Source organism: Leucoraja erinacea, chromosome 8 (genome assembly GCF_028641065.1).
Source record: "Leucoraja erinacea ecotype New England chromosome 8, Leri_hhj_1, whole genome shotgun sequence".
Taxonomy (NCBI): Eukaryota; Metazoa; Chordata; class Chondrichthyes; order Rajiformes; family Rajidae; genus Leucoraja; species Leucoraja erinaceus.
In genome coordinates this window covers 45,476,492-45,500,492 of record NC_073384.1, presented here as the reverse complement: position 1 = coordinate 45,500,492, position 24,001 = coordinate 45,476,492, and the positions used below count along the sequence as shown (strand labels likewise).

Genomic DNA, 24,001 nt, shown 5'->3' with positions numbered 1-24,001 from the left:
GGAAATAGGCAACGTTTCGGGCCGAAACCCTTCTTCAGACAGGTTTCGGCCCGAAACGTTGCCTATTTCCTTCGCTCCATAGATGCTGCTGCACCCGCTGAGTTTCTCCAGCTTTTTTATGTAACCTTCGATTCTCCAGCATCTGCAGTTCCTTCTTAAACAGAAGCTGTTCCTGAATGGGGTGGCAAGTGCTTTCAAACTTTTGTCATTTCTGCCCCACAGGAGAAAGAGACAATGAACAATGATGATTGGTTCTTGATTATGTTGGCTGCTTTCCCAAGTTAGAGTGAAGTATAGATGGAGCAAGTATTGGGGGGGGGGGGGAAGAAAGAGGAGGAGGAGGAGGAAGGAAGAGGCTGGTTTGCAAGGGTTGGACTGGGCTACATTTACAACTCTCTGCAATGTCTTGGGATATTGGGCAGAACACTCGCCATACCAAACTGTGATGCAAGCAGATTGGATGTTCTCCCTGGTGCATCTTTAGAAATTGGCAAGAGTCATTGGAGACAAACCAAATTTCATTAGCCTTCTGTGGACAAAAGGCATTGGTGTGCTTACTTAGCAAGCGTCAATCTGGATGGACCAGGACAGATTGTTAGTGATATTTACACCTAGGAGGGGTGGGAGATTGCAACTTTCACGTGGTCCACCCAGTTTCGACGAATGCAATCAACCTGGCGTGCACAAACGGAAGATCAAACAGAACAAGTTGTCTTACAACTTTATGCTGTGCACGCCATACGCAAGAAGAAGAAGACACCTAGGAGCTTGAAACTCTCAACCATCACCACTTCAGCACCATTGATACAAACTGGGGCGTGTACTCCATCTCACTTCCTGAAGTTAATGGCCAGCTCCTTTGTTTTGAAAGGATTTAATGGGGACCCGAGGAGCAACTTTTTAAACACAAAGAATGGCGAGTATGCAAAATGAGCTACCAGAGAATGTGGTAGAGGTGGGTACGACATATTTGGACAGGTATCTGGATAGAAAAGGTTGAGGAAAATGATCCAAACTGGGCAAATAGGACTAGCTCAAGAATGCAACTTTGTCGGCATAGATGAGTAGGGCTGAAAGGCCTATTTCCATGCAGAATAAATCTCAGACCTTTCCCAATATTTAATTAGAAGAAATTGAGAATCATCATGGCACAGTGGCACAGCACTAGAGTTGCTGCCTTCCAGCGCCAGAGACCCGGGATCAATCCTGACTACAGGTGTTGTTGGTACGGAGTTTGTGCGTTCTCCCTGTGACTCCAAAGCTTTTCTCTGGGTGCTCCGGTTTCTCCCACATTCCAAAGTCGTGCAGGTTTGTCAATTACTCAGCTTCTGTACATTGCCCCTCGTGCATAGGATAGAATAAGTGTATGGGTGATCATTGCTCAGCACAGATTCGGAGGACTGAAAGCCCTGTTTGCACATTGTTTGCACATCTAAACTCAACTAAACCAAATCTGAGTTTGTCATCACACAAGGAGACCGAGTTAATGCATCTTGAGAATGGAAAGATAATGTGGAACCCAATACCATGTTTATAAATGGCATTGCATAGACTCAAGACTTAGGTTACTAAGATCATTCCCAGAACGTGAAGAATTATAATGGCCAGGTGAGACTGAAATCAAGTGGGAATAGTCAGTGGACAATGAGGAATTAATTCATGATTATTGATGTATCAGCTGCAGAGCGGTTGGGAAAACCATCACAATCAACATTGACAGTTGTCAACTATAGTTGAAGTAATAAGAAACTAATGTCCTATTACAATCTTTTGAGTTTGCAAAATGAGGACGTTCATATGGTTCAAACAAACAAAGCTGAAGCAACTCAGGCAGCATCTGTGGAAGGACACAGTGCTGGAGGAACTCAGCGGACCAGGCAGCATCTCTGGAGGGTAGGGACAAGGACGGGGGACGTTTCAGGTCAGTACCCCTCAAAGTAACAATTCGTTTTTTGCTCAAGATTCCAACATCTGCAGTGTCTCGTGCTTCCACTTTGATATGGTTGCAAGGTATGGCTGTCATCCCTAGTTCTTCTGCAACGCAATTTCACCGTGTGCGCAATACCACGGGGGGGGGAGAGATAAACATCTTATTTATAACGTGCATATGTAACAATAGTAAATAGCATTATTACAAATGCACATGAATGCACAACATATGTTGCCTACTTCTTTTAAAGTATGCATTACTATTTATAACATGGTGTAAACGTTGAACCTCCGCCCCTGACAACACCCCGTGCTGAGGCTTCCTACCCGTTGCAGCAGCTTCCATCGGTCTTTGGCCAGGCCGGTGTCGGTGAGCAACTCGCATGCCCTGGCGATGCCATGGCAACCGCGGGCAGCAGCGGGCTCGGTCCGGGGCGCCGCGTTCTCATCTCCGGGCTCGCATTCCATCGGCGCGGTCTGTCTGCAGCGGCGGCTGCAGCAAGTCAACTGGTTACAAATAACCGGCAACAAGCTTCCACAAGTGTCTCGGTGCGAACTACTTTTGTTTTTTTGGTTAGCTAAGTAAGCAGCAACATGTTTCACAGTGTGTCCGTGTCAACGATTGTTCTCCGCTCACAATGTCCCGGTCTTTTCAAGGCACAGAAATTAAAAAAAGGGGCGAAGGGAAGTCAGGGCAAAAAAAGTAACAGTCACAGCCCGGCTCACATGCATTGCTTTTACTTCCGGTTAGAGGGAGCTGCAGACCAAAGGCATCAAGTTTGAGTTGAAATCGACGTGAGAAACAGCAGCGATTGGATGGTGAGTGATGGATGAGAGGGTGATGGATTTATTCCGTCTCGGAGTTGCATCTACGCTGCTGCGTGCACCTTAACAATGTGTTGTGATGGGAACTGCAGGCTTGACCTGCTCGGTATTCATTTATTCTTGTTTAATTGTTTAAACAGTAATTGTAGAATGTATGTATAATCCTTGTCAAAAAGACAGGAACATGAAGGAAGGTTTTTAACTTGACGTTTTATAGCGTCCACTTAACACAGGGAGCTGCCTGTGTTGGTCATATTTACTTCCAGTCGCTGAGATTAAAATGCATCGCGTGGTTATTTTGTTTCAAAAGATAAAATTGAGTTTCCAACCCAGGTGTTTTTCAACAGCTGAAACTCTGTCCAACAGCTGGGCATTCCACAGGTTTGCGAAAAGCTGTAAGCATTTGGAAAAGGGAAAACGTAATTTATGTCAAACTCTCAATAATCAGGTGAGTACCTAACCGATTAAACTCAGTCGCAGGATGGTGAAATTGATCATGTGGTAGTTTGACAAATTTCATTATGTGTTATACCTATGTCGAGACAAGTTGGATTGAGCTTTCACACCCGAGGGCTTTATGCCGCAAGTAAACTTCCGTCGTGGACATCAATTCGTTTTATAGTCTACTTGGGTGCCTTTCCTGACAACCTTCGAATTGTTTCGCACCATATTGACTCACAGTGAAGTTCATGTCAGACGTCTGCATCTGCTTAACCAAGTGAGGATGGTCAAAATGACCAGGTCAGATGGCAGTCATTTGATCTCTCACTTCATTGTTGATCTTGCTGTCGTGATACACAATACAACACTGATATGTCAGAGAGGAAATGGACACATTTTGTATCCGGCTGCTATGTCTGGCATTTAAACTGATGGTTCTGGGGTGTGTTGGGTCCCGACCCTGTCAAGAAAGCCAATTAATTTCATATTTTGTTTGCATGTGACTGTTGTAGACTTGCCACCATTTATTACCCGTGTCTAAATGGACTTAAGAAGGTGGTAGTAAGTTACTGCCTTGAACTGCTGTAGTCCTGGTGAACGTGCTCCATGGTATTGGTGCTCCATGGTCAGCAGATCTATATCGGTGAGACCAAGCGGAGGTTGGGCGATCGTTTCGCCGAACACCTCCGCTCGGTCCGCAATAACCAAGCTGACCTCCCGGTGGCTCAGCACTTCAACTCCCCCTCCCACTCCATCTCCGACCTCTCTGTCCTGGGTCTCCTCCATGGCCACAGCGAGCAGCACCGGAAATTGGAGGAACAGCACCTCATATTCCGTTTGGGGAGTCTGCATCCCGGGGGCATGAACATCGAATTCTCCCAATTTTGTTAGTCCTTGCTGTCTCCTCCCCTTCCTCAGTCCCCCTGCTGTCTCCTCCCATCCCCCAGCCTTCGGGCTCCTCCTCCTTTTTCCTTTCTTGTCCCCGCCCACCCCCGCCCCCGATCAGTCTGAAGAAGGGTTTCGGCCCGAAACGTTGCCTATTTCCTTCGCTCCATAGATGCTGCTGCACCCGCTGAGTTTCTCCAGCTTTTTTTTTGTGTAACCTTCGATTCTCCAGCATCTGCAGTTCCTTCTTAAACTCCATGGTATTGTTGGATAGGTACCCATAAAGAACTGGGTACTTTGGGTCGGGTCCCTTCTTCAGACCTAACTTCCAAGTCAAGATGGTGTCTGATAGAGAGGAACTTCAGGCGGTTGCACTTGGGTGGCAAGGTGGCAGAACTCTCAGCTCCAGAGACCTAGGTTTGATCCTGACCTTGGCCGCTGCCTGTGTGGAGTTTGCACATGCTTTCTGCGACCACGGGTTTTCTCCGGGTGCTCGGGTTTCCTCCCACATTCCAAAGAGTTGTAGGTTTGTAGGTTAAATTGGCCTCTAAATTGCCCCCAATGTGTAGAGAGTGGATGAGAAAATGTAATAACATAGAACTTGATTGTAACCAGGTATAGCCCTTTTGCTGACTGGAGAGCATGCAACAAAAAAACTTTTTACTGTACCTCAGTCAGTACATGTGAAAATAGTAAACCAAACTAAACTGGTGGGAACGGGTGATCAATGGTTAGCATAGACTGAGTAGGCTGAAGGGTCTGTCCTTACTGTATCTCTAAACTAAACTAAAGACTTGAAGTTGTGGGTTTGAGAGACTCTTTCTAAGTTGACAGGGTGAGTAACGCATTTTGTATACGCTACATCTGTGGTCTCTCAGTATTAGAGGGAAGGAATGTTTTGGGTGTTGAATGGGCGCCAGTTGTCTGAGTTTTTTGCATGATGTTGAACTTATGTGCTGTCATTAATCAGGCAGGTGTTTTATCTCACTCTTACTGTGTTTTGTAGAAAGCGGAATAGCTCAGGGGTGAATGGAGTTGAGTTGCCCACAGTAGGAAACCCTCCCTCTGAAGCACTACTATTGTTGATACAGTGTACACAGTGGTTGGTCCTCTAACTAACAAAGACGCAAAATGCTGCAGTAATTCAGCGGGTCCGACAGCATCTCCGGAGAACTTGGATAGGTGACGTTTCATATCTGGACCCTTCTTTGGACCTCTGGTCCTCACCCGAAGCATCACCTATCCATGCTTTCCAGGGATGATGCCTTATCCACTGAGTCGTGCCAGCACTCTGTGTCTTTGTTAGATTAGATGTAAATCTGTTTTGCAAGTAACAGAACACCCGAGCAATGTTCCACATTATCAGTTGTTGCATCAGTTGTATCTGTGCTAGAATATTTTGCCTGGAGACACAGCTACCTCTGCAGTGCAGGTCTTCAGTATTTTCAAACGAGATGTTGGTTGGTCCTGTTAAGTTTTGATGTATCTATCAGTTATTTCTTTATCAGATGGAGTGAGTTGGGTTGGGTGATTCTAGCTTCACTAGTGCTTGCAGTAATGGCTCATACCTTTGGCTACCAGAGCTTTTCAAGGGTGGGACAGACCGTGCCTATGGCCTGGTCACCTCTCGGAGCAAGCTCTCTCTCATGGGCATCTCTCAGATGCAGGATGTCGGGTTTCTCAGTTCTCTGCGTCCAAAAGGAATTTGTGGCAGTAATTCCCGTTAATAGACCAGACCCCTTGGATAGGTACCGTTTCCGGTTAGGATCCTCTTTCAGACTGATCAGTCTGAAATCAGAGGTACATGTTGTTTCAAACAAGAGGATATGACTTCAGAATTAAGGGACAGAAGTTTAGGGGTAATATGAGGGGGAACTTCTTTACTCAGAGAGTGGTAGCGGTGTGGAATGAGCTCCCAGTGGAAGTGGTGGAGGCAGGTTCATTGGTATCATTTAAAAATAAATTGGATAGGCATATGGATGAGAAGGGAATGGAGGGTTATGGTATGAGTGCAGGCAGGTGGGACTAAGGGGAAAATAAATTTGTTCGGCATGGACTTGTAGGGCCGAGATGGCCTGTTTCCGTGCTGTAATTGTTATATGGTTATATGGTACGCAAAAATGCTGGAGAAGCTCAGCGGGTGCAGCAGCATCTATGGAGCGAAGGAAATAGGCAACATTTCGGGCCAAACCCCTTCTTCAGACTATGGACTGACGGCTAAAAAAAGTCTGAAATCAGACTTGGTCTGAAGAAGGAACCTGACCCAAAGTGTCTCATATCCATTCCCTCCCCTGCCTGACCTACTGAGTTCCTCCAGCATTTTGTAGTTTTGCTCAAGATTCCAGCAGTTTTAGTATTGGTATTGGTTTTTTGTCACATGTACTGAGATACAGTTAAAATCTGTTTGTGTGCTATCCAGGCAAATCCTATTAAATTTGAGTACAATCAAACCAAATACGAGCATTAACAGGTAGTGCAAGCACAAAAATACAAGAGTGTGGAATGAGTTGTCATCACATTATAGCTTTACAGTTACACAATAAATGCAGAGAAAAAATGTGCAAGGTCTGCAATAAGGTAGGCTGGCAATGTTACTGAGGCAAACTTGTCAGTCAGTAGACATTGCTCCACCTGAGAAGTGCAATTAGCAATGGGGTTAAATGCAGAAAAGTTCACATGGATATTTTTTATTATAAATACACATGATTTTTTTTTTAATTGAACTTATTATGGTGTGTACTGAGTACTAATATTTACAAATTCTTATGTTGTTGCAAGTGAGAATTTCATTAGTCTTTTTGGGACGGATAATAATAAAACACTCTTGAGGAACAGAATGTAGGACTTTAAAATGCGAACTGATATTATGTGATTTGGATTATTTATCACCGGAATATCGATCTCTTACCCACGTGACCAGCATTAGATATAGTCTTCAAGCTGCAATTTCCCAAGAATGCAATACAGTTCGATGTAGTTTTGCACTATGTATTGTTTTGTTTTGGACAATCTGTAATTCTCATCTCTCGTTAAATCATTTTAAGACTTTAAAATCTGACATTAACATAATACTTACAATTCAAATGCAATGACTTTTCTACATGAAAGAAAAAATTACTGTCTTCTCAAGGAATGCATTTCACTAGGCCTAGATTACATGAAGTGTAATTGCTGTATTGAAGAGGCCAAGATCTTTTTGTGACAATTATTATTTAAACAATTTTGAATCATGAAACATTTACACAGTCTGGTAATTTTGTGCAGATTTATTTAATGGGAAAAATTATTCTTACCTTTTTATTACTTATTCAACCTACCTTATTCTCATACTCGTCAATTGTTTAATTTGTGGAATTCATCATCGTTGAAAACATTAGTGACGCAGTGGTGCTGGTTTCCGATGGGAACGGTGACGACGGACGCATCACACATCTCTGTCCTCCAGTTCCTGCGGACCTCTGCTGCTGGAAGTATAGGATTTTGTTGTGTGTGCTTTATCATCATTCCTTACAATGCTATGTACGACAGTGGTCGCAACTTCTACTGAAGTGTGGATGGCCGTTGGCTCGCTAGAAGCTCATCCGCACTTTGACAGGTCTTGTTTTTGGTTCTGCTGGGGGTCCACAGCCTCCTCCACACCTGGCAAACCAGGTAGGGGAGACGATTTAGTCGCCGACTATCCAACAATGGAGCAGATAGCGCGGGATTACATGGTACCCGTGGCGGGGGGGGGGAACTCCCTCGACCTGACCTGATTTTTTGGAAAATAGTTCTGAAATATATGCCTATTCACCCCACCCTAAAGTTACAGACAGGCAGCTGGTTATCAAATCTAGAGAATGCAATACTTAAATCATTATGACCTGAAAAGGAGAATGACAGTAAAACAGTAACGTCTTTGTATATGCTAAAGCATTCGCGTGGACTTTTTTCAATAAAATATAAATGTGTTTCTCTTAAGGAACTTGTACAAGCAGAATTAAGATACTACAAATCAAAGTCGCCCAAATATTGTAAACTGGAAGGTTGGTTCAAAAAAAGATTGGAAACAATCTGCGATAGGTATGCTTCCAGCAATAACAGTTTTGTGGTGAGTAAAAATCTTTCTTCTGAAATCATGAATTTATCGTTGTTTTTTTAACAGCAGCTCTTTTAGAGATGTTTTTCTGAAAGCACCATATTTTAGTGAAGCATTGCATGTTGGTCTTGTGACGTCTCTTTATTTATGAGACTTGGATTGTCATCCACGATGTATCATTAAATAGTTAAATTAAATATTACAGTATGTTCCTGACACTCCCATTCCTTTAGCCCCCAGATTATCAACCCAGCTCTCAGTTTTATGCCAATAACAGAATTCACTTAGAAAGAATTTGAAACAATAAAATCACAGTATGCAGTCGATCCAACCCACTGTGTCCATGCTAGCTTTGTGTACGAATCCTGCTGATCTCACTTTCAGAACCAAAATGCCTCTGTACGTACAGCCATGGATCCTGTCTGCACATTTAACCACTTTCTCACCTGCCCTGCCGTTTTCAAGAATTAAGTTGTAAAAAGTGAGATATCTTAAATAAATGTATTTCCACATCAGTAAAACAAAATGAGGAACATCCTGGAATCCCTTTTATTTGTGTATCTCACAGGTAGACAAAAATACTGGAGAAACTCAGCGGGTGAGGCAGCATCTATGGAAAAAATAAATGTGTGATGTTTCGGATCAAGACCATTCTTCAGAAGTAGGGTCACTTCTTCGTCTGAAGGAGGGTCTCGACCCGAAACGTCACCGACAGTCAGAAGAAGGGTCTCGACCCGAAATGTCACTTATTCCTTCGCTCCATAGATGCTGCCTCACCCGCTGAGTTTCTCCAGCATTTTTGTCTACCGTCAATTTTTCCAGCATCTGCAGTTCTTCTTTAAATGCTGTATCTCCAAGTTCACAACCAATTATCAGTCTCCACCCTTCCAAGTAATTCCATATACTCTTGCAGGATCTCAACCCGAAACATCGACAATTACTTCCACCCGCTGAGTTCGTCCAGCAAGGTTAACCTTGTAAACCTACGCTGCACTCCCTCAATAGCAAGAATGTCCTTCCTCAAATTAGGGGACCAAAACTGCACACAATATTCCAGGTGTGGTCTCACTATGGCTCTGTACAACTGCAGAAGGATCTCTTTGCTCCTATATTCGATTCCTCTTGTTATAACTCACTCAAACTGTCCAGGTCACCCTGCAACCTCCTAACATCCTCTTCGCAGTTCACACTGCCACCCAGCTTTGTGTCATCCGCAAACTTGCTAGTGTTGCTCCGAATTCCCTCTTATAAATCATTTATATATATGGTAAACAGTTGCGACCCCAACACCGAGCCTTACGGCACTCCACTTGCCACTGCCATTCTGAAAAGGACCCGTTCACTCCTACTCTTTGCTTCCTGTCTGCCAACCAATTTTCTATCCACGTCAACACCCTACCCTGAATACCATCTGCTCTAATTTTAGTCACCAATCTCCTGTGTGGGACCTTATCAAAGGCTTACTGAAAGTCTAGATACACTACATCCACTGGCTCCTCTTCATCCATCTTACTTGTCACATCTTCAAAAAATTCCAGAAGATTAGTCGAGCATGATTTTCATTTCATAAATCCATGCTGACGGACTAATCCTATTACTGCTATCCAAATGCCCCATTATTACCTCTTTAGGAATTGACTCCAGCATCTTTCCCACCACGGAAGTCAGGCTAACTGGTCTGTAATTCCCTGTTTTCTCTCTCGCTCCTTTCTTGAAAAGTGGGATAACATTAGCTATCCTCCAATCCACAGGAACTGATCCTGAATCTATTGAACATTAGAAAATGATCACCAATGCGTCCACTATTTCTAGAGCCACCTCCCTGAGGACCCTGGGATGCAGTCCATCAGGTCCTGGGGATTTATCATTCAACCTACTCAATACTATTTCTCGCCTAATGAAAATTTCTTTCAGTTCCTCGACCCCCTTAGATCCTCTGTCCTCCAGTACATCTGGGAGATTGTTTGTGTCTTCCTTAGTGAAGACAGATCCGAAGTACCTGTTCAACTCTTCTGCCATTTCACCAATGTCTGCCTTCAAGGAACCCACATTTGACTTTGCTACTCTTTTTCCCTTAACATATCTAAAGAAGCTTTTACTGTCTTCTTTATATTCCTGGCCAGCTTCCCTTCGTACTTCATCTTTTCAGCCCGTATTGCCCGTTTTGTTTCCTTCTGCTGTCTTATGAACGTTTCCCAATCCTCTCGCTTCCGGCTGCTCTTTGCTGTGTTATACATCTTTTCTTTTAGTTTTATTCTATCCCTAACTTCTCTTGTCAGCCACGGTTGCCTCCTACTCCCCTTAGAATCTTTCTTCCTTTTTGGATTGAAATGATCCTGAGTCTTCCAGATTATGCCCAGATATTCCTGCGATTGCTGTTCCACTGTCATTCCTGCTAGTATTCCTTTCCAGTCTACCTTGGCCAGCTCCTCTCTCATGCCTTTGTAATCCCCTTTGTTCAGCTGCATTACTGCCATTTCCAATTTAACCTCCTTCTCAAATTGCAGATTAAAAGTAATCATATTATGATCACTACCTCCAAGCGGTTCTTTTACCTCAAGTTCTCGTATCAAATTTGGTTCATTGGACCACACTAAATCCTTTTTACCCACCAGCCTATGTGCACCCATTTGACAATCACCCCCCACCCCCTCATTCTTCTACCACTTGCCAGGCTTTAATAATAATAATAATACATTTTGTTTAATGGTGCCTTTCAAGACACTCAAGGTGACCTTACATCACATAATATCAGTAATAATCATACAATAAGCAACAAAGCACCATTAATGAAAAAAATCAACAATAAAACATACAATAAGCAACAAACCTACCACAACAAGTTAAGATTGATATAAAATAAGATGCAGTTGTTGCAGTTAAAATGAGTAAGCTAGTTTAAAATGATGTGTTTGTCCCGCCTCTACCTCTCATCCAATTTTCTACCCTCAACTACAACGTGCGAAGCACCAAAACATTGCCTATCCGTGTCCTCCAGAAATGTTGCAAGACCTGCTGAGTTACTCAAGCAATATTTTTTTAAATTCCAAATAATTGTCCATTGATTCAAAATTGGATGCCAGTAAGCATCCTACCTTCTTACACTGGGTTTCGCACACGCACTTGTGGCCCCCCTCCCCTCCAAACATATCTATACTGTTTACTTATATTTCAAGTTGGTTTCAACAACTAAGTTACAGAGATAGGTTGAATAAGTTAGGTCTTTATTCTCTGGAGCGCAGAAGGTTAAGGGGGGACCTGATAGACGTCTTTAAAATGATGAGAGGGATAGACAGAGTTGATGTGGACAAGCTTTTCCCTTTGAGAATAGGGAAGATTCAAACAAGAGGACATGACTTCAGAATTAAGGGACAGAAGTTTAGGGGTAATATGAGGGGGAACTTCTTTACTCAGAGAGTGGTAGCGGTGTGGAATGAGCTTCCAGTGGAAGTGGTGGAGGCAGGTTCATTGGTATCATTTAAAAATAAATTGGATAGGCATATGGATGAGAAGGGAATGGAGGGTTATGGTATGAGTGCAGGCAGGTGGGACTAAGGGGAAAAAAACATTTGTTCGGCACGGACTTGTAGGGCCGAGATGGCCTGTTTCCGTGCTGTAATTGTTATATGGTTATATGGTTACTTAAGAACAGGGGAAGAAGTCGCATTTTTGTCTGACGCTGAAAATGGTCGAGGCCCTTTACAATTCTCAAAGACTTCTCAGTTCACTTATTAGAAGTAGCATAGATTACAAATTTGTTTACTGAAATGGTAGAATGTCTTTTTGTTTAGCCTGTGTTTATGCAGACAGGGCTAATACAATAGTGTAATATTTCATAATTGAAATTTGTGTTAATATTGTTATATTGTTTCCATAGATGACCATGAATGGGATTGAATACTTTGAAGATGATGGCTGTATTTATAGAAAACTTCAGAAAGGTACCATATTTCATTCTGACAAATCAACCCGTGGATCACATAACAATGTACAGGCTGACCCTGGGGAATGAGTGGGTCCCATTATTACAGATGTCTTCAAGTTGATTTTTGTCCATGTCAGAAAAATACAAAAATCACTTGATATAGTAATCTACCATCCACAGTGCAGGTAGTTCTGAAAAAAACATGATAATCAGTCCCCAAAAATACTTCAATTATGGAAAGTCACATAATAACAGAACAGGCCTGGAGTAGTCATCAAAGCATAGATTTAAACAATTGGTGATACAAGGAACTGCAGATGGTGGATTACAAAAGAAGACACAAAGTGCTGGAGTAACTCAGCAGGTCAGGCAGCATCTCTGCAGAACATGGATAGGTGATGGTTATGGGTTGGGACCCTTCTTCTGTTGGTAGCTGGCCACCAGCTAATCGGCCAGTTGGATGCCGTGAACAATTTTCTGGTGTCAGTGGGTGGTGGAGTTGTTGATCATCTGAGAGAATAGTGTAGAGGGAAATAAGGGTTGGAATGGGATTGAAAGGTTGTTTTCTGAGCCATGCGGGATTCAACGGGCTGAATGTCAGGACGAAGTGTGTGAAAGATGCAAATTTCCTGCTGGAACATGATTGCAGTGATTTCGGGTCAAATCAGCTCTGCAGAAATTCGATCAGCCACTTTCAGCGGGGAATCTCACTTGTACCATTGATACTATTTTCATTACAGAAGTTCATTTTTTGCCTGTCTTGATTGATCCTGGTTCCCGGTGCTCTGGTTTCCTCGCACATCCCAAAGACGTGCGGGTTTGCAGGTTTATTGGCGTCAGTAAAATCACCCCTTGTGTGTAGGGAGTGGCTGCGAAAGTGGGATAATGTAGAACGACTATGAACGGGTGGATAGAATGGATTAGATGGACTGAAGGGTCTATTTCCATGCTATATCTCTAAAACTAAACATTGACTGGCCTTCTTACCATTCTCCCCACGACAGTACTGGGCTCAATCACAGACTTGCCTTGTGACACAGTGCCAGCGATTAGTGTAGCGGTGGCGTAAATGGGCACTGATGGTCGGCACCAACATGCAGTTTGACTGGGACCAAAATGTTACTTTCCCAATTTCTTTGGGAATCAGACAGTCAACCAAGGACCTAGGAAAACACTAGTGATGGGGAAGACAATAGACAATAGGTGCAGGAGTAGGCCATTCGGCCCTTCGAGCCAGCACCGCCATTCAATGTGACCATAGCTGATCATCCCCAATCAGTACCCCAATCCTGCCTTCTCCCCTTACTCCACTATCTTTAAGAGCTCTATCTAGCTCTCTCTTGAAGTATCCAGAGAACTGGCCTCCACCTCTGAGGCAGAGAATTCCACAGACTCACAACTCTCTGTGTGAAAAAGTGTTTCCTCATCTCTGTTCTAAATGGTTTACCCCTTATTCTTTAACTGTGGCCCCTGGTTCTGTACTCCCCCAACATCAGGAACATGTTTCCTGCCTCTAGCATGTTCAAACCCTTAATAATCTTATTTTTTTCAATAAGATTCCCTCTCATCGTTCTAAATTCAAGAGTGTACAAGCCCAGCTGCTCCGTTCTCTCAGCATATGACAGTCCCGCCATCCCGGGAATTAACCTTGTGAACCTACGCTGCACTCCCTCAATAGCAAGAATGTCCTTAGACATGTCCTTTCAAGACACGTGCTTGTAAAGGAAGCAATGGCCCTGGATGTGGTTGGAATATCTTATCAACAATTACTTTGGTCTATAGTCTTCAGTCGTGAAGATCTGATCAAGGGCGGCATTTAAATGGCCTTCGTGCATTTTCTTTTATTGGGTTACAATGGCAGGAAAGAAGCTGAGTTGAGCACAGACAACCAGTTTCAAGAACAGCTTCTTCCTTGCTGTTATCAGACTGACCTCTCATAAACTAAGGATATGTTCCTGACCTTTTTTTCTCTACTTACTTTGTAGCGGCTCTTGCACTTTGCTTTCAACTGCACTTTCTCTGCAGCCGTGACACTATATTTATTCTGCACTGTTTTTCTTTCTGCACTACTTGATTGTATGATTGTGCTCGTGTGTGATGTATGAATTGCTTGTAGAGCTCGCAAAAAGCAAGTTTTTCACCAACTGACAATCGCATGTGACAAGGAACCAATATGTGTAAAGTGCCTTTCAGAAATGCCTCGTGCCCAGGGCCAGCAGACCGTTGACCAAAATAATTGTTGATGTGATATTCCATCCTCATCTAGACCCAGTGGGTTCATTGCTTCCTATATTTGTCTAGTGTGATGCATTTTAACATTCTTCCCCTATCACTAAAATTCCTAGGCCATGTGTGTCCTTTGGCAGGCCATTAGATTCCGAGAGCAATTGGAAACGAAACATTTCAGCTACAGTCAAACTGCAAATCAGTGGCAGCCATTAACCCCCCCCCCCCCCCCCCCCCCCCCCACATTTATTGCTACCCCTACACTTTCCCCGTGTTATTTTCCCCACGCCCCTCAGATTCTACCACTTGCCTATGCACTATGGACAATTTACCTTAGCTATTAATTGCAAACATGAGGAACCCCATACAACCAAAGGAAGAATGTGAAAACTGCACACGGACAGCACCAGTGGTCAGTACTGAACGCGAGTCACTGCATTGCTCTACTCTCTAGTAGATGAGATTTGTCCAGTCCTCCAATTGAGAAAGCCATGGGATTTTTCTGGCATTCACATGAAAGGTGAGGTATTTCAATTATTAATGTAAAACCCTGTGTAGAAAAATGGAAATGTTTGTACAAAAATAGTAAATATAATATCGGTGCAATGAATTCTCAATGTAGTTGCGTATACAAAACTACAATGTTTCATAGTTGAACATTTTAATTATCTGTCGCACTGTGAAACATTATTTATTTCTACAGGTTCTCCTGAACTCGTGCTGTGCCTGGATCAGCTGCAGTTTCTTCAATCAAACGATGCTCAATTTCAGCGTATCAGAGTTTCACCAGATCAGAAATATTTGGCTTCGAGTGTACGTACGCCATCAGATGAATCCACTTGTGTTGTAGTGAAGCTTGATCCAAAACCATTGGTGGTACATGTTTTACCGCGAGCATTTAGTTTTGGTGAGTCTGAGGCAGCGGTTCAAGAGTGGTTGATTTTGTCTGGGATTACATGAACTGAATCCTATGGACTGTTTGCAGCAAGGCAGATGAACAATTAATTAATATTTCAAAGAGTTCTCCCAGTGCTGTTGTGATATTCCAACCTCATCCATTCTCAGTAGAGATATTCCTTCCTTCCTTGGTGCCGAATGCTGACACTTTTGAAGAACGGTCTCGACCCGAAACTTCACCCATTCCTTCTCTCCACAAATGTTGCCTGTCCCACTGAGTTACTCCAGCTTTTTGTGTCTATCTTTGGTTTAAACCAGCATCTGCAGTTCCATCTTACACATTTTGCCTGTAGTGTTTGCTTCCATGCTTACCTTGCTGCCGATGTGTTTTAGGTCCAAATGAGACATGACCCAATGACACCCACAACTTCTTTATCTCACAAGCTCACTTCAACTACATTCAGTAGACTGTCTGGCTTCTCAATCTGAATAGAATAGAATAGTTTCTTTATTGTCATTGTAACATGAACCATGTACAACAAAATTTAAAATGTCAGCCAGTCAGTGCAGCATTCAAACATTTCTAAAAGCTAACGATACATACAAGGTAAAATATTAAAGATAAACAACCAAATAAATATCACGGACAAAGCACGCATACACACCCAACCCTCCATCCTTCTGTCGATTCCACAGTTACCACAGTCCCTTAGTCTGTATCGCCCCTGCGTTCCTTGGCGGCTACATTTAGTGCTTTTATAGCAGTGGGGTAAAAACTGTTTTTTAGTCTGTTCGTCCTTGTCCTTGTAGATCTGTACCATCTGCCTGACGGCAACAGTTCAAACAGGGAGTGTCCGGGGTGGGAAATGTCCTTTATGATATTCTGGGATTTTTTGGTGCAGCGGGAACTGTGTAAGTCCTCCAAGGTAAGGAGAGGGCAGCCGACAATCCTCTGGGCGTTGTCAATATGCCACAATACATAGAATTTTGCTGTGGGGATAACTTGTGCAAATTGCTGTAGGATTTCCTGCGTGCCTCAACTTTCCAGGTGCAGGAATATTTTCTCTGTTACTTCTCGGGATTGGGTCAAAGAGACCTGAAGGAGGAGCTGGAGGAGAGGATATTCGAATGAGGAAGGTGGCTGCAGGCAGTGTAACATAATGATGATCTTGGAGGAGAGGTGGTGAAGCTGTGTAAAAGATCTAAGACTGGGATAAAGGGAGAGGGCCCTAGAAAGTGTCAATTACAAAACCAAATCTTGGCGATTTGGCTTTGGTTGTGAAGGAATGAGCAGCTGGAGCTTTCTATCTTCAAGAGGGAGAGAGTTTGGAGCAAACCGTCTGATCCAACTTGTCAAAGTGCATGTTTAGATCAGGAACGGAGCAGATATTTTTCTGCAGCAAACCGCAAAGACAGCAATTGGTGCTCATTTTATTTGCTGAGCTTTCTTATTTTCTGCTAAAATCAGAATTCCAGCCTTGATATAACTGTACATCATACAGCTTTATATGAGGTACTGGATTTTGTAAAAGTACTTTGCAAGTCTTTGTCTTAGAAGCAGCAAACAACATTTTTGCTTTATTACAGAATGGGCCACAGATAATAGCCTGTTCTACACCATTTTGGAGAAGCTTCAGTCTCATGAAGTTTACAGGCTTCTGCTCGGAGACCCAAGAACAGCATCTGAAATGGTTTACAAAGAAAAGGACACCAGGTATTACAAGGCTAGGACGGCACAAGCATAGTAATATTTTGAATGCTAGTGTTCACTAGATGTTGCTCAGTCTATTCCATGTGTTTTGCTTATTCCAGTATTTCCAAAGTTCTTTCAATGCAATCTCAATGCTGGACTTTGGTTAGGCTGCATTTGGAGTATTGTGTGCAGTTCTGCTGGCCCCATTACAGGAAGAATGTGGAGGCTTTGGAAAGGGTACAGAGGTGGTCTACTGGCATAATGCCTGGATTAGTAGGTATTTACTGCAGGGAGAGATTGGTCAGAGTTGCATTGTTTTCTCTGGAACGCTGGAAGGTGCAGGGAGACTTGATAGAAGCATATAAAATTACGGGAGGCATAGATACGGTCGACAGTCAGAACCTAGGATGGAATGGAAAATCAAATAGTAGAGGGCATAACTGTAAGGTGAGAGGAATAAAGCTTAATGGAGATGTGTGAGGCAAGTTTTTCACACAGGGTAGTGAGTACCTGGAACGCATTGACGGGGTGGTGGTTGAAGCAAATGCATTAGTGGCATTTAAAGAACTTTTGGATAGGCAGGGTATGGAGGGACATGCATTATGTGCAGGTCAATAAGTGATGGCATTGTGTGCCAAAGGACCTGTTCTTGTGCTGTCCCCTTCTCTGTTCATTGATTTCACAGTCTGATGACTGTTTATAGCATAAGTTTTTTCCTTTGTTCTTTCTCTTCCCTCTTAAATTAACTTTTATGCTAATTCAAAATTGAATTGGACCAGTACTTGAAGGGGAAAAAGAATCCCAGGGATAATGGAGTAATGGTACTAACTGCAGAATGCCAGCATGAACTTCAAAGATTAGATTCCCATCCACTGTTGCCAATCGTCTTCTTGTGTATGGCATGCACAGCCTAAAGTTGTAGGACAACTTGTTCTGTTTGATCTTCAATTTGTGCACGCCAGGTTGAAACAGGGCGGACCACGTGAAGATTGCAATCTCCAGCCCCACTGTTCCCAATCTACGATCCATTCTGTTTCTAACCTGATTTCAGACAAATCACCAGAAAATTAGTTTTTAGAGTCCTTTAAAATCCTCCTCCTACCAATTCTTTCCAGGTTTTTTGTGGAGCTAACCTGTACCAAGGATGGAAAATTCATCACCATCAACAGTAACAGCAAGACTAGTTCAGAGGTCTGGTTAATTGATCGAATGCATCCACTGGAGGCGCCTAAGGTTGTGCAAGAGCGACTTCCTGAACTAATTTATCATGTGGAACACTGGAAAAACCAGTTATATATTCTGACTAATTTTGCTGCCACAAAGGACTATGAAGTAAGTTTTAATTAAAGAAATCTTGCAAGTTAATATATTGCACAATTGAAAAACTTTCTGGACCAAAAATTGTTTTCTTTCAGAGTTAACTTGCCAATAGATTTATTCATAAAATGCACAAAACATTATGTGCAAGGGCCTGTTACTGCACTGTATCTCTGAGTTAAACTTTTTCCAGTCACTTACCTCGACGGAGATGCAAATTTTCTCCGTGTGGCATCTCCGTCCCACTCTGTGGCCTACAACATGGAGTGGTGCGGCCTTTCCTGGAGACTGGCCCGGAGCTTCAAGCCGCGGGTGTGGCGCGGACTTACCATACTTTTGCCAAGTATCGCCAATGTTGGAGCTCCGACCACGGGGCCTGTGGCCTTTAACACCATGAAGCGGCGGTCGCCAGTAAGAAGCGGCAGACTCGGGAGCTCCATGTGTTCCAAGTGTTCCGATTCACCCCGACGCCGAAGTTTCAATCATCTGAACGAGAGGGCTTGAACAGCGGACCGTCAGCAACGGCCCCGTTCAAAGGCCCGACCACCACGGGTGAACAAAGGAGGAAGATGACTGAACTTTATTGCCTTCCATCACAGTGAGGAATGTTGATTCCACTGTGGTGGATGTTTATGGTAAACTTTATTTTATGTGCTGTGTGTATTTTTGCATTTTACTTAGTCTGGCTCTAAGTTAACTCAAATTTCCCTGTACCTTAATTGGTACATGCGACAATTAAATTGAATGTTGAATCTTGAAAGTTGGCCTTGCCCCAATTTAAAATTTTTTAACTGGTGTCCCCTCCCTGTCATATACAACATATAAACTTGACTTTATCCACAACGTTAGAAATTCAAGTATATCTTTCATATTCCCTGCATGTAACATATGGAAGGGGAAAACTTTAAATGTTGGGCAACTCTTACAAACGATACATGTTTTGTTTTTAAGCTGATGAAAACTGATATTTCGTCATCTGGAATGCAGAACTGGAAGACTGTTTATGCAGTAAAAGAGAACCACAAGCTAATCGATATGGAGCTGGCCAACGACAATTGCATAATGATACTGAAGTGTTATGGTCGCTTGAGTTTAAATGTGTTTTCCCTCAAACAACCAGAACCTGTTAAATCCATCCAGGTGTGTGCGGAATACCTATTACGTTTTTGTTTCTGCTTTGATTATCTTGACATATGCAGTACTTTTATAACAACAGTAAGAACACTTTGGTAAACAGCAAAGGCTTTAGTGTTGTAAAACAAAAATCTGCAGACGCTGGAAATTGAAATAAAAGCAGAAACTGCTGGAAATAATCAGCAAGGCAGGCAGCGTCTCTGGAGATTCAAATAGTTAACATTTCAGAAGATAGACACACAATGCTGGAGTAACTCAGCGGGACAAGTAGTATCTCTAGAGAGAAGGAATGGGTGAGTTTCTTGTCAAGACCCTTCAGATGGGTCACCCATTCCTTCTCTCCAGAGATGCTGCTAATCTGCAGTTACTCCAGCATTTTGTGTCTATCTTCAGTTTAAAAAACAGTAAACTGTTCTGATGGCACTTTCAAGGGATAACATCCACTTTTGAATAATCGATAGTCACTCTGGATGATGTGGCTTGTTGCAAAATTGTAGATTCTGATAATATTAGTGTGAATTATTAATTCATGAAACAAAACAAATATCATTTTGTCTGAAGAAGGTTCCTGACCTGAAACATCACCTCCTCCTGTTCTCCAGAGATGCTGCCTGATCCACTGAGCTACTCCAGCACATTGTGTATCTTTCTTGTGAACTAGGCTCTGCAGTTCCTTGTTTCTTTTTAGCTCCTTTCTTTCCCCAGCACTTACCCTGCCTCCATTCTTTTTCCTGGTCCTTTTACACAAAAAAAAACTGTTAGAAATATAAAATCAAAGCAAGATGCAGAGGGATATTAATAAAAGAGGAGATGTGGGCAGAAAAGGGTCATGTGGAAGTGGTTTTTGGAGTGTTTGTGAATTGGTAAGTTTTGTCATTTGAACCTGATTTGCACTTTAAAATCAGAATACGTATTATGAAAGAGCAAAAGGAACTGGAGTACAGGCAGCACACTGTGTTAAAAGATCCGTTGTGTAGAAGTGGATAACACAATCCAAGAAGCACCTCCATAAGAATGAGAACTAAAGATCGAGTATGTTACAGGGAGAGATTTGAATATTTTGGCGACACCACAGATTTACCAGGATTCTGTGTAGAATGGAGGAACATAAACTTGGATCATAGAGCATAGAACAGTACAGCACAAGAACAGGCCCTTTGGTCCACATTGTCTGTGCTCAACGTAATGCAAAACCAATACTCATCTACCTGCAAATAATTCATATCCCTCCATTCCCTGCATATCCATATGCCTCTCCAAAAGTCTCTTAAATACCACAATTATATCTGCCTCGACTAATACCCCCAGCAGTTTACAATCGCGTGTGCTGAGAGTGAAAAATGGGAGATGTGTCAAATATATCAAAACTCAAGATGTTATTTGGTATACTTAAATTAAAATACATTTTGGGATTGGGTGTTTATTTAAACAACTGCCTTTTTCTCTTTTAGCTCCCATCTTGGGCTTGTGCTATTGAGTGTGAAGCTTACTTAAGACACAAGTCTGATGTATTTTGCTTCCAGCTGTCTTCCCCAGTACAGCCACCAGTAAGTTTTCTGTATTCAATGGACGAAGACGAGCTCTACATGGAAGATGATGAAACATGTCTGAATAATAAGAAGGACTATAAAGTAACTCGCTTAAAAGCACCAGGCATGGTAAGATGTCAATAGAGTCAATTTAATTGTCATTTGGACCCCTTGAGGTCCAAACGAAATGCCGTTTCTGCAGCCATACATTACAAACAAATAGACCCCAGACACAACATAATTTACATTTTACATAAACATCCATCACATTGCTGTGATGGAAGGCCAAAAAAAACTTATCTCTCCACTGCACTCTCCCCCCCTCCCGATGTCAAAGTCAAAGCCCCCGGCTGGCGATGGCGATTGTCCCGCTCCACCCGCTCTGGACTCGGCCAGCTCCGTGACGGTGAGGTGAGTCGGCACCAGAGTCCCCGGTCTTCTTCTGTTGGAGGCCGCTCCTCATTGCAGCCCCAACGACAACGGAGACCCGACAAGAAAAGGTCGGGTCTCCCGTGCAGGGAGAGATTTAAAAGTTGCCCCCTCCCTCCCAACCCACCCCCACCCCCCCCACACACACCCCAACAAAAAATAACAAAAACTACATATAAACATAGACAAAAAATAATAAAAACGCGGACGGGCTGCAGAGGCCGCTGCTGACGAGAGTCGCGCCGCCTACCAAAAAATGTAGTTGGGTATGTGTATTACTGAGCTGATCCCAGAATGTGAGTTCAAATCCCATTCAAACCATTTGAAATACAATTAGTTTTTTTTTTTAATAGACCTGTAAATATAAATCTGGCCTTTTTAAATATATTTTTAAAAAGGTGACAATTGGGATTGTTGTAAAACCCAACTTATTGACATTGTTCAAGAATTGTCCTCCAATATCACACCTTCATGACAGACTCTCTTCTGAATTGGTCTTGCAGAATGCCAGTTCATAGTTTCACTATCCCAAAAATGAATGTATAAAGACGTTGCCCCAAAAACTGGTTTCAATTGCGTTAGCTCTGTTATGAATTGTTGCAGAAACGGTTCCTCCAATTTTTCAAATTTGCTATTGTAATAGACCCATCATTAAAAATGAACCATGATCAGCCCTTATACTCGCCACGATGCTTGCAAATTATTATGGCATCTCCAATCTCTTGAATTATACCTGGATCTGCCTCCAGAGCCATTCTCTTCCCTGCCTTTACATTGACAGCTTCATGCCCAGGGTCAGATTTAAATGTTTTATTTTTAAAGCGGAGATTGAAAGACTCTTTATTAGTAAGGGTGTCAAAGGTTACCGGGAGAAGGCAGGAGATTGGGGTTGAGAGGAAACAAATAGATCAGCCATGATTGAATGGCGGAGGAGATGCGATGGACTTAATGGCGTAATTCTGCTCCTGTGTCTTCTGGTCTATGTGACTATGTGAAAGCTACTCTACTGCTTAAGCACCACTCCCCAACCACACTGTACAAAGTCTAGAGAACAGTTGTGTGGCCATGGTTAAAGCAGGTTTCTGCCATTTGGTTTATGGTGTGCTGATTTTCATGGAAAGGGCTTGAAACATGCGGATGGAATTGTATCAAAATGGAGACGTTGTCACACAAACATATGGTTGAGGTAAATTATACATAAGAGTTCACTGTTTTATTATATGTTAATCAGGCTATGATATAAGAGAGAGAGAGAGAGATGTGTAAAAATACTTATGAGCATGCAACCATTGCCAGGATTTATAATTGTATTTTTGTTTTCAGGATGGCATCTTGGTACCCATCACAGTTTTTCATAAAACGACATTGAATGAAATGAATGATAAACCTCTATTGGTTCATGTCTATGGAGCTTATGGCATGGATTTGAATTTTGACTTTAAACCAGAACAGATGCTATTATTGAAAGACGGTTGGATTTTAGCATATTGCCACGTTAGGTAAAGTCTCCCAACGTCTTTGGCATTTCTACAGGTTAAGGTGATGTTCGCCAGGTATTTTGTTTTTGGATAATGTACAACTTTTTCAAATTAAGGAAATAAGAAAGTAAGGAATTTTCATATACCTGACTTCAATAAGTTCAGAGTTTGGATACAACCATTGCTGGCACATTTTCACATACAGGCTGAGGAGGTAAATATAAGTTGGCATCATGTTTGGCACATACATTGTGAGCTGAAGGGTCTGCTCCTGTGCAGCAATGTTCTATGCTCATTACCATGGGTGTCCCATGGTAGTGACTGCATACAAATCCCTAAGCAGGTCTCTTGCACAATCTCGCAATGTTTCACAACAATTAACAACTTTAAACGCTGCACTGTTGAGAAAAGAGAGATGCATCTGTGCGCTGCAGGGAGCCACAAACTAGTAAGATATATGATCCATTTAACATGCGTTGGTTGAGGTTCAAATATCAGCCAGAACTTTCACAGACTCTTCTCCCCACTTTGCTGCTTTTGTCAAGGAACAGCTTGGAATCTCAGCACATTCTGCTCCTTCGCTGAGCTTCTGGTGTAGTAATGTCAACAACAAGATTTCTAACTCCATTACAAACAGCTACCTCCATCCCAACCCCTGACAGCCCATTGTTGAACCCTTGTTCATGCACCATACCCAACTCATCTTGCGCTATTTCAATTAGGTCACTTTCTCCTTCTCGAGTACCCTTAAATTCACTCAAAAATCCAACTGATTTGCTACTTCATACTGAATCCAGTGACCAATTTTCGAATTGCCGATTGGTATTATTCCCGATCCTCGCCACTTAAGTTACATAAGTACTTTGCTATTCCCTGACAGAGCAAGCCCCATCAGCCCTAAAGTCTCCCACCTAGCCCTAATCTCTTCATCCTCACCAATTCAGTTACTTTCACTCATGCCTCTTGTGCTCTCCCACCCCTCCACCACAATTTACAATCATCCTGCATCTCGCTCATCAGGTCATAAGTGATAGGAGCAGAATTAGGTCATTCGGCCCATCAAGTCTACACCATTCAATCATGGCTGATCTATCTCTCCCTCCTAACCCCATTCTCCTGCCATCTCCCCATTACCCCCGACACCCGTACTAATCAAGAATCTATCTCTGCTTTAATATCCATGGGGCATTTTGAATGTTCAGCTGCATGTGTGCT

The 24,001-nt window shown here is 42.7% G+C and overlaps 2 protein-coding genes across 3 annotated transcripts in view; one reads left to right on the top strand and one right to left on the bottom strand.

Moving 5' to 3' along the window:
* The window catches only part of camkmt (calmodulin-lysine N-methyltransferase), a 295,734-nt gene extending 293,065 nt beyond the window's left edge, over positions 1–2,669 (bottom strand). For both annotated transcript variants that reach the window (XM_055639630.1, XM_055639631.1), the window contains exon 1: positions 2,257–2,669. In XM_055639630.1, coding sequence (XP_055495605.1) covers positions 2,257–2,397 — 141 coding nt within the window. In that variant the 5' untranslated portion in view covers positions 2,398–2,669. The remainder of the gene's footprint in view (positions 1–2,256) is intronic.
* Positions 2,670–2,817: 148 nt separating this feature from the next.
* prepl (prolyl endopeptidase like) overlaps positions 2,818–24,001 on the top strand; it is a 38,858-nt gene continuing 17,674 nt past the window's right edge. The window contains exons 1-9 of the mRNA XM_055639628.1: positions 2,818–3,202; positions 8,042–8,170; positions 12,036–12,099; positions 15,013–15,216; positions 16,794–16,920; positions 18,015–18,231; positions 19,168–19,356; positions 20,802–21,008; positions 22,632–22,807. Of these exons, the coding sequence (XP_055495603.1) occupies positions 3,035–3,202; positions 8,042–8,170; positions 12,036–12,099; positions 15,013–15,216; positions 16,794–16,920; positions 18,015–18,231; positions 19,168–19,356; positions 20,802–21,008; positions 22,632–22,807 (1,481 nt within the window). The 5' untranslated portion in view covers positions 2,818–3,034. The remainder of the gene's footprint in view (positions 3,203–8,041; positions 8,171–12,035; positions 12,100–15,012; positions 15,217–16,793; positions 16,921–18,014; positions 18,232–19,167; positions 19,357–20,801; positions 21,009–22,631; positions 22,808–24,001) is intronic.